Raw genomic sequence first — 18,772 nt, forward strand, 5'->3', positions numbered from 1 at the left:
GTAAGATCTGCACTTGTTAGTGGATTCATAGACAAAAGTAGAAAAATGATAGAACCTGCCACTAGTATTGGCAATTTGCCACTAGTATTGGCAATACTTAGAAGTTGTCAATGGCATTGAACAAAGGGGGTTTGACCCGAACAAATCAAGCAACAAGTGACGGGAGAAGAAGAAGGAAGGTACAATCGGAGAAGAAGGAAACACATGGGTGGACGACGACATGGGATGAGATGGGAGAAGAAGGAAATGTTTTGTCGGAGAAACCAATGGATCACAAATCTCATACCCAACCTAATGAAGTAAATGTGTTTACTTTCATTTACAATGGGGAAATTATGTGTTTACTTTCATTTACCATGGGGACTTAAGTGAATAATGGGAAATGTATCCAAGGGAATCTGACCTATTCATGATAATATGGGGCCAAAATAATAAATACTAATATAATGCATTATATATTTAAATTTAAATAGTTTGAACCAGGTCCAGTACAAAAAACTCGGTCGGACCGGCTTGTGTAAAGATACACAAGAAAAATACTTGTGCATATTAGGGGGCTCCCACAAATATTAGATGTTTATAAAATTTTGTATGGTACAATATTTCAATCTAACTATATAATATTATAATGAGATTCATTTCTAGTATGAGTGTTCGTGGAACAAGTCAAAACCAGTTGTGTTTGTTTTTCACACGACCCTAAATATTGGCGGGGTGATGTTTTTTAAACACGAACCTGCCCATATACCCATAAAACATGAAGTGGGAGTTAAATGGACTTGAACCAAGACGGATCAAAGGACAAGAGCGGATCTTGTACAACCCTAAAATGGTACCAATCTACAACTGCAATTACATGGTAAGCCATAAGAAGAGTTGTTTTTGAATAATGTTGCTTTTACACCCATTTTTTGGGTGGAAAGAGGTGGAATGATGAGAGATATAAGAAGAAAAGAAAAAGTAAGAGAGAAGGTATGCGATGTGATAGATAATAAGAGGAAATAGATAAAAATTAAAATTAGTAAAAATGTGATGTATAAAAAATGAGGTGTGAACGTATGATTGTTGGTTTTTTCTTTTACAAAAGACGGGCTAAGCCCCAAAGTATTTTTGGATGCAGATATTTAAAAAAAATAAAAATTAACTGCATCAAAAATGTAGTATAGATACATTACATCATGCATGACATGAGATCCATATATGGCGGCACTTACACTACTAGAAAAACTACTTTTAACATCGGGCCAAAATCACTTTTTACATCGGTTCATAACCGATGTAAGTAAGGGTGATGTAGTATGTCACCACCTTTTCACATCGGTTGTACAACCGATGTGAAAAGTAATTTTTCACATCGGGCGAATCAAATAACCGATGTGAAAAGTATACATTTCACATCGGTTGGTAGGAAATAACCGATGTGGAAAGTTAGACATTCACATCGGTTCTTTTCGCAACCGATGTGAATACTCTTTTTTTTTTATATACATATTTTACATCAGCTGATTTTCTAACCGAGGTGAAATGTCCTTTTTTTTCCTTTTTTTTCAGTTTTTTTACAGTAATTTGAGCTGAATATTCATTGATCATTAATAATTGATCATGCATTGCCAAATATTTTTTGGAAAAAACCAAGGAAACGGTCCAAAGCCAAAATACAAAGTAACCAAAACTAGCTAAGCTAAAGATAAACTAGCTAAGCTAAAGAAAAGACTAAGGTAGTAAAGTCTCGAACTACTAAAGCAATAAGATAGTAAGAACTCTAAAGCTACTAATCCAAAGGCAACAAACTGCCCAAATGTTACTGCCTATCCCAAATTTTACCAAGCCTCCAAGACCACCAATACAACAAAAAGAGATTCACTACCACTTGAAATTCTGAGCCACGCAATTCAGCAGAAAAAGTGCCTCATATGAATCCATTCAATCATCTCTCCACCAATCTACTGTCCATATCAGCAAAATTCCCAGCAATTCAATCAATCTAGCATAAACAAACTAATGATATGATCAGTATATCAGCTAAACAAACTCAACAAGAAACATATAGCCAAAACAAAGACAAAAGAGAATAAAAAACTAGAGTATAACAAGGTACGTACGCACGCATCAAGTGCAGCAAAGACAAATGCAGGTGCAGAAAAAAGCACAATACAAAGAGAGCTAAGGTTTTTCAGACAGCTTAGGCATAAACCTGATAAATTCTAAGGTTTAATCAACTCTAGAAAACAAGTTGCCCAACTGTTTCGCAAATCATACAACTCTTCTTCTGTTAATGCCGTTGGATCATTGAATACCTACAATTTGTACAATGGGTTAAAATGCAAGGTTTGTGACATTTTGATGAAGAACTCAAACAGTGAGACAAACTAATTAAGAGACAAACATTTAACTTATCATAAAATTAAAATACCTCATTCCAAGACTTAGTAATATTAGCAGAGACAATGTCAAGCATATTCTTCATCACATAATATCCACAATCATTCCCATTAGGCTGCAACCTTGCCTACAAATGAATTCGATGTTTATACACTTAATATATATCAAAACAACAACAACAAGACGCAACCATAATCTACCCTACACTTACTTTGGGACGAACCAATTCAGCCCTTTTTTTTACTACCCTCAGCCAATTGATAAATCTCCATAGCTCTATATCAAAAAAATTGAAAACAATCAACAAAGAAAATTAAACATTTCAGGGTAATAGGACATAAATATATAACAAAAGCGACATAAAATATACACTTACCTCATAACAATATCCTTCATTGGTGAATGAAGATCCTTGTGTAATGAACAAAGGAGTACTAAGGTATTGTGTTTAGGACAAATGATAATTAATTGCCAATGCCCACTGTAAGCGTTGAAGAACAATAAGTCTGTCAAGTAAGATATATTTGGATTAAAAAAAATAAAATAAATGACAAATTTACATATACTTACTCAGCAAGATATGGTGCTAAGTAACACACTTTGTTGAAATCACGTAACTTAGATAGTATGTGTGTTTGAACTCTCCTTTTAGACTTTTGGATATTTGGACCTGCTAAACTCAAGATGACTGGGTCCAAAATTCCAAACACATCTGATTTGTTTCTTTCAATACATAGACGATGGATATACCTGAATAAATTTGAAATTAATATTGAATATTGCAGTTATAAAAGATAATAGTAGAAATGATAGTGTACTTACGTGCACCAAACTTGTAGAATAGAAACGTCAAGCCAAGCCGAACCCACCAACAACTCTTTAATACACTTTGGTGAAATCCAAAAGTTTTCTATCTCAGCTTCATGTTCTAATGGTAAAAATACATGTTTTTGCTCCTTCAAAAACATAAGTAACACTTTCTGAACATTGTCAGCGGTTGAGTCCTCCTTGCAATTTTCTTGTGCTGCGGAACAAGAACCTTTTGTGCTTACAAGACCAAAAACATTTTGATCTCCTTGTTTGTTTGTTGGGGAGATTTCAGACAAACCCATAGTCTTGAGAGTCTCCATAAATGACTGTTGCATCTTCTCATGAGCTAGGGACAACTGATATTCAAGCTCTTCTTTACATTCTGCTTTAATCTTTGCTGCAAGTTTTTCTTCAAGTTTAGCCTCAAGTTGTGCTTCAATCACCTTAACATCTATGGATTGTGTTCGACGTGAAGACCTTCCGAAGTAATTGGATATATTATAAAATCCTCCAACACCACGAACACGACCACCATGCTCGGATGTTCCAATTGCCTTTGACAAGATATCATCACGTCCTTCTAAAACAACGGTTCCTTTTTCATTCTCTTCAACCAGTGAGTCCTACATTTGCAAAACACAGACCGCATACATTTGCAAAACACAGAACACATAAATTAATATTTCATTAGTGGAAAAGACCGCATACAAGGAACACTTACAAGTATAATTACAAAGTAATCATGGAAAATGTATTTTACTTACAATTTTCTCAGCAACAACTCGTGTAGCCTCTGATGTGTATTCTCCCCCTCGCTTTTGTCGTGCTCTCTTCCATTTGTCATGACGTGACGGTGGAGATGGAATACAATCTAGTTCTCCTGATGCTTCTAGTTCTTGACTCTTTTCTTCAATCATTTTCTGCTCAAGCAAATCATATCCTCCACGAGATAATGTATGTGGGTGAAGATTCTTAGCCACATTATCCCTACCCTTTTGACTTTTTTCCTAAATTTGTTTGTTAAACAATAGAAAGTCAACACATAAGCCAGCATATTCATATTAAACAACAAAAATCACTAGGAAGATACTATTACTACTAACCAATAATTCAGAGGTAATTAAACAAGAGTGTCAACACAAGAAGCCAGCATATTCATATTAAACAACAAAAATCACTAGGAAGATACTATTACTACTAACCTTAAATTCAGAGGTCTTTCGAGACTTGACAAACTTCTCCCATACTTCTTCTCTAATATAAGGGTAAACTACATATGCAGGAGGGCGATCGGGGTTGGGGTTAGTAATAAATTCGGATGTAAGTTGTGTCTTAAAACCTCTCCATCGGTCCCCCAACCATGTCATCCATGTTTTCTTCAATTCATCACACTTGTTTGGATCATCACTTTCTCTTATATCAAAATGAAGCTATATACATAAAAAAAACGTTGGTGTTACTACCTAAGATCAATAGATACAAAATGAATGGGTAAATAGTGAATTAAAAATACAACAATAATACCTTAAGATCATCCCAAATTGAATTTTTTATGTCTTTATGTACCAGCCGCCACTCATCTATTAAAATACTACAAGTACTTCGAGCAAGAAATGCTGCATAACTCTTGAACTCGTTTGAATTTTCACCAAAACATTTCCCAGTTTGTGGATCAAACTCAATCTTCAATTTCACACCTGTTTTTCGAACTCTTTCAATTTTTTTCATCTTAGTGCAACCTCTAACCATTCTCTTTTTAGGTTCACTAGACGAATGACTAGGTTCACCAGACGAAAGAGGGGTGTTGGTTGAATCAGCCATGTATCTGTTTAAACAAAATAAAAAGATGTCAGAATGAATGCACAAATAAATGCAATAATAGCAATATCAGTAGCAAATAAACTAATGACATATAAACTAATTAATCAAGCATATAATCTGAATTTACTAACTTATTCCAACAAAAAATGAAAACTTACTAACTCTCCCATATCCCTTCTTCATGATCCAAACGAGTAACTTGCACATCGTCTACTTCATTTTCTTCATTTTCTTCATTGGAGGTAAGCACATTTGTTGCAGAAGAAGGAATCTCAGAAATATGAAGGGTTTCATCACTACCATGTGTGGTTTTTGGTTGTAGAGCCACCGACCACCGTTTGTTAGAAGGATCTGTGACATAAAACACTTGTTTTGCTTGGGATGCCATAATGAAAGGTTCATCCCTATAAGCTACCTTGGAAAGATCAACCAGTGTGTATCCAAATTCATCAATTCTTACACCACTAGAAATATCAACCCACTTGCATTTAAATACAGGCACTCTAAATGTAACATAATCAACCTCCCAAATCTCTTCAATCACCCCAAAGTACGGTGTAGATGCCATAATAGGTCTTTTATCTTTTGAACTAGAGAAGTGCATGGACTCAGCCACAACCATAACCCCACTATTTTGCATAGTACTTCTATCATCCTTTGATTTTGTATAAAAAGAAGTTTTATTAATATCATATGCACTCCAAGTCATAACATTACATTTAGGTTCAAGTGAGAGTCGTTTTATTGTATCAGAAGCACTATCATCATTAGCAATTCTTTCTTTAAACCATTCAGAGAAACTCTTATTATGCTCTTTTAACAACACTTTTTCATTCATCTTGGGGTAGCTTTCCTTTAGAAAGCTTTTGTGGGCAGCTAAGTAAGGTTGAACTTCATCGGTGTTATTCAATATATACAAATGCGCTGGATGAAGTACCTTCCAAGTCATGCACTTGACATTTAAACCTTGCGTACCCATACCTTCACATCTTCCATCATGACGAGACTTTGGAACCCCTATAGCATCCACTTCTGACAAATAGTTTGAACAAAACTCAATAGCTTCTTCTGCAATGTACCTTTCAACAATCGAAGCTTCAGGACGGTAGGGATTCATAGTATATCCTTTTAGGATCTTCATGTACCGCTCTACTGGATACATCCACCTTAAACAAACTGGACCACACAATCTAATCTCCCTTACCAAATGAACAATCAAGTGTTCCATAATGTCAAAAAATGAAGGAGGAAAATGCATCTCCAACTGACACAAGATGACTGCAGCCTCATTTTCCAACTCGTCTAACTTCGATGGATCAATGACTTTACTACATATTGCATTGAAGAATAAGCACAACCTAGTTATAGTTTTCCTAACTTTAATAGGCAGTATTCCACGAATAGCAACTGGTAGTAGTTGCTGCATCAGAACATGAAAGTCATGGGATTTTAAGCCATTTAACTTGAGATCTTTCATTGATACAAGTCTCTTGATATTTGATGAGTAACCTTGCGGTACTTTGATACCCTCTAAACACTCACAAAAACTTATTTTCTCTTTTTTAGACAAAGTGTGACATGCTGGAGGCAAATATGTCTTGTTACCTATCTGTTGTGGAGTTAATTGTTGTCGTATACCCATATCAGCCAAATCCAAACGAGCACTTAACCCATCTTTTGTCTTTCCTTTAATGTGAAGAAGTGTTCCAATGAGACTATCACAAACATTTTTCTCTACATGCATCAAATCAATACAATGTCTTACATCAAGACTTGACCAATATGGAAGATCAAAGAACACCGACCTCTTTTTCCATATATTTTTTTCAGCAGGCTTCTTTTGTTTCTTTCCAAAGACAACATTCACATGTTGTTGTCGTTGATAAACTTCCTCTCCAGTCAAGGGTTTTGGAGCAAGACCATGCTCTGCTTTTCCGTTGAAAGCTTTCTTCATTTTACGATATGGATGATAACGGTCTAAGAATTTTCGATGCCCAAGATAAACAGTCTTCCTTCCATTATTAAGTTGATGGTAACTTGTATCTTTCTCACAAATAGGACACGCTTTATGCCCTTTAACACTGTAACCAGACAAATTACCATATGCCGGAAAGTCGTTGATGGTGCAAAACAACATGGCACGCATATTGAAATGTTCACCGGAATACGCATCAAGAACATCAACTCCTTGCTCCCACAACAATCTTAAATCATCAATCAGTGGACTTAGATAAACATCTATGTCGTTTCCTGGTTGTTTTGGGCCCGGAATCATCATAGATAACATCATATATTTACGCTTCATGCACAACGAAGGAGATAGGTTGTAAATTATCAAGAGAACAGGCCATGAACTATGGTTACAACTTAGATTACCATATGGATTCATTCCATCGGTAGCAAGTCCAAGTCTAAGGTTTCTCGACTCTTTGGCAAAATTCCCATCAATATTCTTCCATTGCAAAGAATCAGCTACATGGCGAATTTTTCCATCATCAATTCTCTCTTCTGCATGCCATCTAAGGTTCTTTGCGTCATTTGCATTAGAGAACAATCTCTTGAACCTTGAAATTATTGGTAGGTACCATAACACTTTTGCAGGAGGACCCTTTGTGCTCACATCATCATTGGAATCACCATCTTTCTTTTTGTAGCGTGAGGCCTTGCACTTCGGACAATGATCATAGTTTTCAAACTCTTTTCTGTATAAGATGCAATCATTAGGGCATGCATGTATTTTTTCATACTCCATGTCCATCGGACACAATACTTTCTTGGCTTCATAATGACGATTAGGCATTGTGTTACCTTCTGGAAGCATTTCTTTCAACAATCCAAGCAAATCAGTGAAACTTTTATCACTCCATCCATTTTTCGCCTTCAAATTAAACAATCTTAACACAGCTGACAACCGTGTAAAGTTTGTGCATCCCGGGTACAAAGGTTCTTCCTTGTCTTTACATAAAGTATCATACACATGCGCTCTCTTGAATGATTCTTCTCCAATATCATGTATCATGTCTTCCAGCCGATCATCCGTATCTACACATACTTTCTCTCTTTGTGATACACTTGGAGTTACTACTTCACCATGCCATATCCATCGTGTATAATTTTGGCAAATCCCTTTCCAAGCTAGATGGTCCCTTATTTCAGCCTTAGTAAGTTTTGGGTCCCGGTTCCCACAAGAAACACAAGGACATGGAAAAAGCCCCTTATTGTTTGGAAGATTCTTTTCAGCAAATTCTAGAAATTCTACCACTCCTTTATCAAACTCATCACTTAATCGATTAGCTCTCATCCAACTACGATCCATAACTACGTTCTGAAAATTAACACATACTAAATTAGAGAATTGTGATAAACTAGATACAAACTTAACATTATTGACACTAGAACCAAACTCATCAACATTTTCCAAATCATAAACTAAAGACAACCTAAAAATTAATTGAAGAAAATCGAACATGAACAAGCATTCAAATTAAATAAGTTTAAAAACGATTCACGAATTCAGAGCCAGTTTTAGAAAATAGTTTTAAAGTGAAAACAAACTTACAGCAAGATGGAAGAGTTTTGCAATGGCTGGTAGAGTTTGCCGGAGCTGGAGTGGCTGGAAGAGTTCGCAGACGAGGGTTCTTGCTTTGAAAATCACAAAAAACTAGTTAATTGAAGAAGCAAAAGTAGTTCAGTGTACACAAAAAACTAGTTAATTGAAGAAGCAAAAGTAGTTGATTCCAAACACTCTGAATTCTGAAAATGCTCAATTTCATTCAATAATAACTCCGATGTTGAATTTGCAAAACCCAATTCAGTGTAGATAAAATTGGCAGTGTACAAAGTAGGATTCGGAAGCCAGGAAACAAAAGAAGCAAAAGTAGTTCAGGAAAGCACTATCAACAACAATAATAATTGATTATATTCTCAATCATGCGTTACCAAAACAGAGTCTTCTTTCTGTAACCCCCAATTCAACCAAACACAACAGAATACAAAACAGAGAACCAAACACGATTTTAAAATGAAGCAATTAACCGAATCCAAAGAACAATAGAAAGCAAAATTTACCAGCAACACCGATGAGCCAAACAAAAGTGGTGAAGGAAAAGGGAAACGCAGAACGCGATGCTTAATAGTTGAAACTCGCAGGGCAATGGCGTGCGTGCGTGTTGCTTCTACTTCACAAAAACGTGAAATGGATTCAGAATTTGAGATTGATTCCACGCCAACAAACAAAAATCGAAACCCTAAGTTTTGGAATTTTAATCAATTTTTTCCCTTTTTCTTGCTCGTTTCTGTTGTTTAGGGAAAAATTGCAGCAAAAATCTCAGCAACCAACGAACACGAAAATTAGCTTAAAGCAGGGACGTAGTTAACTGATTACAGAGAAGCCCAAATTCCAGCAAACTTACCTTGTAGCAAACTTAGTTTTCCATCTTCTTCCTGAATCGGCAAAACCCACAAGCTAGGTTTCCATCTTCTTCCTTAATCGGCAAAACCCACGAAGCAGGAGTGGCGGCGAATCAAGAGCCATGAGCAGGAGCGGCGGCCAGTCACGAGTAGAGCGGCGGCGAGAGACTGAGTTGCTTGCGGCGGCGAGAGACTTGTGCGTGTTGGGGTTTTGGTGAACTGAGATTTGTGCGTGTTGGGGTTTTGTTGTGTGAGAGACTTTTCACATCGGGCATAATCCCAACCGATGTGAAAAGGTACTTCACTAAAATTTCAAAATTGCCACCGCCTAGACCTTTTACATCGGGTTATATAGAAACCGATGTAATAAATGACTTTTCCCATCGGGCCTAATCCCAACCGATGTGAAAAGTCTCAGAAAGTTCACCATAATTTCAAAACTGCCACCGTGTTGCCTTTCACATCGGTTATGACATCAACCGATGTGAAAACCTCGATGTGAAATATACTTTTTCTAGTAGTGTTAATTAAGGTTGTATCCTAGTTCAAAACAAAAAAATTAAAGTGATCTCCTGAATAAAGAAAGACCAGTGTGTGGTCTCCTTTATAAATTAAAGAACGACTAATCACCAATGTACTCACAATATTTTTGGTTCATTGAAATAGCATTGGTGGAGACAGTGGACTTAAGTAAAATAATGTAATTGTTTAGTTTCTTCAGCATTCACATGTTTAATTTGCACACAGTGTCAATGGGGAGAGTCTTATTCTAACATTTTGAATCTATAAATACCCATCTAGTTTTCTTTGCTTTCCACACAAGTCACAAACAAAAGCTTTACATATAAGCATTTTCAGAGTATAGTAGTGCTGTTGGTGAAGCAAAAATGTCACTTGATAATGATATTCTCATGAACAGCCAAAAGATCAAAGGCATAGTGGTGCTGATGCAAAAGAAGCAGAAGAATGTGCTGGACATAACTAGTGCCGAGAAGAATGCTGAGGGAGTCTTGGATGAAGATGAGCTAATACCTGATAGTACTCCCATTTCGTTCTTGGACAAATCGATCGCCTTCAAGTTAGTGAGTGCTACCAAAGCTGATTGTAAGTTCTTCTTTCACTTACGTACATTACAAAAATGACTTGTAAACACATAGTGTCAGATAGGTGTTTGGGTGTCTAGCACTATTGATATGTTGAACAATTATTACTACGTACATCACGATTAGAAAATATATATGCTTTATGACACTAGATTAAGCTTTGGTAATTTTATGAATTCATTCATGAAATTAAATCTATATATCTGCAGCAAGCGGGAAAGGAATGGTTGGAAGTGCTGCTAATTTAGAAGATCATCTCATCGGTTTTCCAGCCTTGGGACCTGGCCAATCTGCATTTAGCATCCACTTTGATTATGAAAGTAAGTTTGGAATTCCTGGAGCATTTTATGTCAAGAACTACAGGGAAACAGAGTTCTTCCTTGTCAGTGTGACACTTGATGGTATTCCTAACCATGGAACTATCCGCTTTGTTTGCAACTCATGGATTTACAACGCTAAAAAATATACAAGTGATCGCATTTTCTTCGCCAACGATGTAAGCTAGCTACAATCTTTCCACCAAATTCATGTATTTTAATTAATTACATCATTCTACTTATGTGACTTAATGACATATATATGTATATATTTGAAGCATGAATAACAAATACATGAAACATATTTTCAGACATATGTACCAAGTAGAACACCAGCTCCACTAGTGTCCTATAGAGAGCAAGAGCTGGAGAGTTTAAGAGGAGATGGAACAGGGGTACGCCAGGAATGGGAAAGGATCTATGACTATGATGTCTACAATGATTTGGGCGACCCTGACAATAAAATGGATACTACTTTGGCTCGTCCAGTTCTTGGAGGCCAAATTAGGCCTTATCCTCGTAGGGGAAGAACTGGCAGAAAACCAACAATAAAAGGTTAATTAGGATTGTCTTTTTATGAACATGTATAAAGTCTTTTGAATGAGGTTTCATTATATGTTGCTTGAAAAGTAAGGAATGTTTTTAAGTGCCATGGCAAATTTTCATGACAACAAAATAGCAATTCGTTAATGGTTATATAAATATTACATTTATTATTATATTCTTTAATCTTAACAGATCATAATACTGAGAGCAAAAGCAGCACCTATTACTATATTCCAAGAGATGAAGATTTGGGTCACCTGAAGTACTTGGGCTCTCCTGATAATGGCCTAAAGTTTGTATCTGAAGGTCTGCAATCAGTTTTTAATAAAAACTCCACTCCAGAAGATGATGAGTTTGAAAGCTTTGAAGACGTGTATGATTTATTCAAGGACCCCCATTTTCCACCTCCTAAAGTGATTCAAGGTATCCTACCCTTTATAAAACAGGCAGTTACCTCTAAAATGACACTTGCAAGTAACATGTAATGATTTTATTACATTTAACAGCAGCATTAAAGATAATGGATATTTTGACAGTGGTTGTTTCCTTTGTATTTTGACCAGAGAGTGAATCTGAATGGATGACTGATGTCGAATTTGCAAGAGAGATCATTGCTGGTGTAAATCCTGCTTTAATTCGTTGTCTTCATGTAAGCTCAACAGTTCATTGTATGACAATATATTAGTTTAAATTTGTGATCAACAACATTGATCCACTTAATGGTCTCAAACTGTGAACCATTGTGTAACATCATATTCATTCCTTAAACTTTTCCAAAATCAATTGCAGGAGTTTCCTCCCAGAAGTAAGCTAGACTATGAAATCTATGGGGATCACACAAGCACAATAACAAAAGAATATATAGAGCGTAACTTAGATGGGCTCACTGTGGATGCGGTAAAGATAATTTTTTGCACCCCATATTGATAATTAGTTGTTTTTTATGCAGCTAAATTTGATGTTACTTTGCAGTCATATATAGTACCATCATTGTTGATATTGTTCCAATGAATAAAACTAACCAAGTTAAATTTCATTGAGCAGGCAATCCAGAACAAGAAATTGTTCCTACTAGATCACCATGACCTGATAATTCCATATCTAAAACGTATAAACTCAACAACCACAAAGGCTTATGCTTCCAGAACCTTCCTTTTCTTGAGAAATGATGGAACTTTAAAGCCGTTGGCCATTGAGTTAAGTCTGCCACATTCTCATCAAGGAGTCGACCATTATATCCCATTTGGTGTTGATAGTAAGGTCTACCGGCCTGCAGAAAAGGTGTTGACAGTTCTATATGGCTACTGGCTAAGGCTTATGTTCTTGTAAATGACACCTGCTATCATCAACTTGTCAGCCACTGGTACAGAATTAGTCAATAAAGATTCCAACAAATAAATTTAGTTTAAAACTTTTATGCCCCATATATGAATTGGCTTTTAATTAAGATCTTTCCATGGATTGATTACAGGCTACATACTCATGCAGTTGTTGAACCATTCGTCATAGCAACAAACAGGCAGCTTAGTGTTCTTCATCCTATTTATAAACTGCTACATCCTCATTACCGTGATACCATGAATATAAATGCACTTGCAAGAAAAACATTAATCAATGCAGGTAGTCTTATTGAACAAAAGCCAGATGGTATTATTGAAAAAACATTCTTGTGGGGAAGATATGCTATGGAAATGTCTTCTGTAATTTACAGAGATGAGTGGGTTTTTCCAGAGCAAGCATTGCCTGCTGATCTCATCAAGAGGTAAGTAATCCTTACAAATATTAATCACCATAAACATAACTATCATAATTCTAATTAACTTTTGTTGATGTTCCTTATTTTTTGTTCAGAGGAATGGCAGTTGAGGATGAAACTTCCCCTCATGGTGTTCGCCTTGTTATAGAGGACTACCCTTATGCAGCTGATGGACTAGACATTTGGGGTGCTATTAAGACATGGGTGAAAGATTATGTGTCCTTATATTACCCAAGAGATGATGCAGTCAAGAAAGACACTGAGCTACAAGCTTGGTGGAAAGAAGTTGTACATAAGGGTCATGCTGACTTGAAAGACAGGCCATGGTGGTCTAAGATGCATACTCGCCATGAGTTGATTGAAACCTGCACTACTCTCATTTGGACTACTTCAGCCCTTCATGCAGCTGTTAATTTTGGACAATACCCTTATGGAGGTCTCATCTTGAACCGTCCGACCCTTAGCCGGCGATTCATGCCTGAGAAGAATACTCCTGAATATGATGATCTAGAAAACGATACTCAGAAGGGTTACTTGTTGACAATTACTCCCAAGCGTCAAACTATCATGGATCTTAGAACCATAGAATTCTTGTCAGCGCATAATTCTGATGAGAAGTACCTTGGGGATAGAGACAATGCTGAATATTGGACTTCTGATACAAATGCATTAGAAGCCTTCAAGAAGTTTGGAAAAACTCTTGCAGATATTGAGACACAACTGGATTTGAGGAACAAAAATGAAACGTTGAAGAATCGTGTTGGGTTGGTTAAAATGCCTTACACTCTGCTCTTTCCCACTAGTGAGCCGGGAATAACTTTCAGAGGAATCCCCAATAGTATCTCCATCTAAATGGACGCTTGTTGGCTTGGAATAAATGTTGTTGTTGTTGCTTTCAAATAAATTGTGTGAGACAGGAACATCATTTCCTTAGTCCACACTCCAGGATAATTATCTTTCCTTTTATGTTTGGTTGCTTGCATGTGTTGATTTGACAATAAGAAAAGCAGTGTGTGTGTGTGTGTACACTGCTAGGTTTGCAATAATATTTACTTTGTGCCAGATTCTTGATTTATAAGAACAAATTATGCATTTAAGTTGGTATGCAACTATCCATAGGTTTTTAAATTATTTAAAAGGAAGCAAGAAATTAAAACTAAAAATTCAGTTGAAACTTGAAACATCAAGTTACAATATCTTCTATAATTTCAATATTTCATGATTTCTTAAACAAAGTTTGCATTGTTAGAAAGTGATGAGTGGAAAGAACAACAAAACACAGTAGCCTAAGACACAATAACATTATCTTTAAAAGTTTATTTTATGCAAAATATATATTTATAATATATCAATTCTGAGATGCATACATAGAATTGACAAGGCAGTAAAATTTTTGCCACATAATACTAATTTTGTCACCTCAGCAATAATATGAGGTGTCAATCATAGTTTGGTTTCTAGATTCTCTAGCACAACTTTATCTCCATAAAATAGAATAGTCAAGGTTTCAAAGTGAAAAACATATATATAAACGATTACATGAACAAGGTAGAAAATAATTCTTAGCAAAGAACAGATTCAAAATTGGAAAATCAAACGAGAGTAGGAAAGTGATGATTTCAACAAATTACTAAATTAGGGATTTGATAATTCAGACACAAGTCAGTTACCTCTTCGTCGTCATCTCAATCAACCACTGCAGTGGTGGATGGGGCTCCGCTTCCTCTGGACGACATCGTCGGAGTTCAGCGCACGCCGCCTCTGTTCGCCTTCAACGCCCTCTCTGATTCTCTCACGGCAAGAACAACAATCCTGAGTTTGGTTTGTGATTGCAACACCGTTCCTATTTACCTCCCTCATTTTATCGCGGGAAGTATTAGAAATTGGGAGGTCTATACTCAACCACAAAAGCTAGCTCAAGAGTTGAGGGTTGCTCTACCCTTTATAAGGGCCCAGGGTTAAGATGTGGTGTCTAAGATCTCTTGATGTCTTGCTCATCGGCCCATGAGCTCCCCTGTCTTCCCCAACAGGACGCACTCTCTTTAGTGACATTTAAAGAAAAGGTGCAAGAGATCGATCAATGGATCGCTCCTACCCAACCCATAAGTCCCTCAGCCATTGTGCGGGTGAGTTTGTAAATTATTTAGGCTTCAAGTCAAAGTTAGCTCTTGTGTAAGGGACGCGTGTTAGAAATATAAGATAAAATCATTCATGTGACCTATACCCAGTAGCTTAAACTTTTGAAATAATTGGTTACTTAACATGTTAAATAGGAAGCTTGAACACATTGTTCTCATTTAAGCCGCGCAGGAGAACCTCCCCTGTGCTCCGAGCCTTCACCTCAAAGTGCAAGAGAAAGAATTCAACAGAGACATCATTAGCTTGGCAAAGTTGTGAAACAGAGATAAGGTTTGTGTGATAGTGAGGTCACGTAAAACATATGAGAGATGAAGAGTACGAGTGAGTGTGGGAATTGCAATGGAACCAACATGTGTAATAGGAAGGTTCTTAGTTCTTACCATTAGCAACCACAAGTTAATTAGTGTCGCATAATCATCTTTAATGGAGAGAGTAGACAAATAACCAGTGATGTAGTGATGAGATGCGCCTGAGTCTAGCAGCCTGCAGGTAGGTGGAGACAGAGGACTGCTCATCCTAGTTGTGGAGTTTGCAGTAGGACCAGGTTGTTTGGGTGGGTGCCCAATAAACTTGTAACAGTTATAACAGAGGACTCCGAGGTGAGGATTTTCTTTGTAGAAGGGGAAGCATTATGAGAGTTATTCTTGGAGCGACCATGGGAGCCCAACAATTTGCAAAAATTGGCAGTGACCGGAGGAGCAGTGTGGAAATGATCTTCATGTTTATCAAAAATCTCAAAATCAACCAGTTTGTCATATAGCTCATCAAAATTGATAGGGGAATCACAAGCTCGAACGGAGGCAATGAATTCACAGAATGAGGGACCAAGGATGTTAAGGGCATGAATAACAAGATCCAAGTTATCAATGTGATGGCAATAAAGGGTCAGCTTATCGCCAATAGAGCGAATAGAGTGTAGATAATCACGCACAAATGATGTCCTCTTTGTGACCATGCTCTAGCGTTCCTTAAGGGACATGACACCCGAGCGAGATCTACTAGAGTAAGCTTGACAGAGCTTATTCTAGGCTTCGACAAACGTGTCAAGTGTCAACGAAAGACATGATAGTGCATGCATTCGCATCGCAAGAACCAAGGGGTGCAAGATACACGAACTGATCTTGACGCACCCAATGAGAATATGCATATGATTGGTAATAGCATTGTTGCCTTCACCAATGGCAGCAGCGGAACATGGAGTGGCATCGGTGACATAACCTTCAAGATCTCGAACAGCAAGAAGAGATCGAAATTGTTTGTACCATGCAGGATCATTGGTGACATTGAGTTTTACACCATCAACCAATCAGATTGTAAGGATATGTCACGTCAGTTAATGAAATTAAATAAAAAAACAGATTTTCTCACCTCTTAAAATCAATCGTTGACGGTGCCAATGCATAGAAATTAAACTCATCAAATAAAGACTTTTGTAGTAGCAATGGTTCACATGATTTAGATTCAAATTTGTAATTAAATAAAGACTTATTATTTTAGTACCAATTGCTCACTTAATTACGAAAAAAAGGATGAATTGATTATTGAGAAAAACCATATCCATTTGCATACCACCCTGTTCATTTTCAATAATATGGTGGGTACACAAGCATGTGAGATCAACTGTATTTTATGACTATCTAATTTTATGACATCACCAAAAAAAATGTCATGACTTTACATACATATGGTACTTAGCGATATTTGATATTTGATATTTGTGGTACGGGTTACGAGGTTTATGCTTGACTTTCATCCGCTCTAAATATTGACCGGACTAACTTTTAGACCCAAACTCGTCTTAGACCCGCAAAAACCTGATAAGATGCATACCGAACCACGAAAGAACGAGTTTTAGATGGTCTGACGAAAGATAAGTTAAGTGACAATTTCAAATTCCATAAAAGAATTATAAATATTTCTCATCATGTAAACACACTAATTTTCAATTCTATAATGAATTATAAAAGAAACTAGTGTTTTTTACCCGCGCGTTGCACGGGGAATACATCTATTATATTTGATAGGTCAATTAATACCTTGATCATTAAAAATATAATAAACAACTGATGAAATAGAAGAGTATGAAATGATGAGCAAAGTGGACAAAAAGTCTTAAATTAAAACTCTTGTTGCATAGATTGAACTTCGTACAGTTGAATAACTAATAAAAAAATTGGTTAACCAAATCTCAAATTATGCAAAACATATTAGGGGATGTGGTTTAATGATGGCTAATAAACAATAACTGATTTAATCTACAATGAAAAAAAGAGAAAAGATTTTTTATGTACGTGATTATGCGAGTTCATTTTTTACACAGTAAAATAAACTAAGTTTGACCCATATCAACATGAAGTCGTTTCACATTCTTCATGAGCCTAAAGACAATAACACAAATTATAGATATGAAGAATCACCAATAAAGCATTCAGAACACATTTTAATCTTAGAAAAAAAAGAATGTACCGCGAAATTTGTTATTGTATTTGACACATTAATTAATACTTAATGAAGGTACTTTCTTGTTAAAATATATTTCTTCCCGTATGAGAATTTAACTCCTATAATAATTTGTACAAAAAAATTAAAGTGGACTATATTATTATGTAGTAAAAAATTAACATCAAACTATATTATATTATGTTTTTCTTGTAACAAAAAAAAATTCCGATGAAATCTTATTAACATTTATTTTTATGTAGAAGTATTTTTATGTAAAATATTCTTCCTATATATAAAAGCTTTTAGGCTCTTTCTAATACATTTAGATCCAGCTTCTCCTTACTCTCAGGATGTCTGAAAGTCTTTTCTCAAGTCTATCTGGTGGGTAATATCGATGAAGATGATGACAACCACCATACCTTGCTTGCTTCAAGGTCGATCTCTTGTATCCTCCTCCTGCCGAAGACTTTAAGAGTAAATCTTGCCATTCCAACTTTCATCGATCGAGTTTCAGTTGCTTTTTCTGTTGATCCAGGTGAGAAAGCTTACTAAGGCAACCTCTGCTTTTGTCTATCTCCCAATATAAGAAGCATGTTGCTTTGCTCTTATAGTAGTACTAATGGGCGTACTTTAGAACAAATTTCTAGCGAAGGTCTTGACAGTTTGAAACTGAAAGGTTTGGTTCATTAATAATATCTAGTAGTTTCATCATGCTATTCTGCTTTTGAGCTTGTTGTACTTACCGGAGCATTTCTGCGATAAAAAAATTCAGAATAGTAAAGCAGTCGTAGTATGCTCCCTTTACTTGCTCTAGTGCTCAAGTGACAGCTGAGTGCATACTGTTTGCATCTAAATTATATATAAAAGACTCTTAAGAACAACTACTTAATTCTCCATTACAAAGAATATACATTACATCAGGACCTAATTATAAGTGTCGAAAATAATAGTAATGGAAATTTCGAATGGTGTGGATAAGGGTTAAAAGTCCAATCTCATAAGAAAGAAAAATCTCCATTTACATCAAAATCTCTCTCAGATTTCTC

General features: G+C 36.1%; 1 protein-coding gene, 2 long non-coding RNA genes and 1 pseudogene across 3 annotated transcripts; 1 reads left to right on the plus strand and 3 right to left on the minus strand.

Moving 5' to 3' along the window:
• Positions 1-1,521: 1,521 nt before the first annotated feature.
• LOC130746518 (uncharacterized) lies at positions 1,522-2,597 on the minus strand. Its single transcript, XR_009022138.1, has 3 exons — positions 2,414-2,597; positions 2,195-2,297; positions 1,522-1,984 (listed from the first exon to the last, which is right to left on the minus strand). It is a non-coding gene; the product is annotated as an uncharacterized LOC130746518 (long non-coding RNA).
• A 2,573-nt stretch (positions 2,598-5,170) lies between these two features.
• LOC130744857 (uncharacterized) lies at positions 5,171-8,440 on the minus strand. Its single transcript, XM_057597019.1, has one exon. The coding sequence runs from the start codon at positions 8,327-8,329 to the stop codon at positions 5,171-5,173; it is 3,159 nt and encodes a 1,052-aa protein (XP_057453002.1). The 5' UTR covers positions 8,330-8,440.
• A 1,824-nt stretch (positions 8,441-10,264) lies between these two features.
• Positions 10,265-14,191, plus strand: LOC130746515 (linoleate 9S-lipoxygenase-like; annotated as a pseudogene).
• Positions 12,281-15,370, minus strand: LOC130746516 (uncharacterized). The gene is made up of 2 exons (XR_009022136.1): positions 14,816-15,370; positions 12,281-12,725 (listed from the first exon to the last, which is right to left on the minus strand). It is a non-coding gene; the product is annotated as an uncharacterized LOC130746516 (long non-coding RNA).
• Between the last annotated feature and the right edge of the window lie 3,402 nt (positions 15,371-18,772).

The sequence above is a fragment of the Lotus japonicus genome, chromosome 3, assembly GCF_012489685.1.
Source record: "Lotus japonicus ecotype B-129 chromosome 3, LjGifu_v1.2".
Classification (NCBI taxonomy): domain Eukaryota; kingdom Viridiplantae; phylum Streptophyta; class Magnoliopsida; order Fabales; family Fabaceae; genus Lotus; species Lotus japonicus.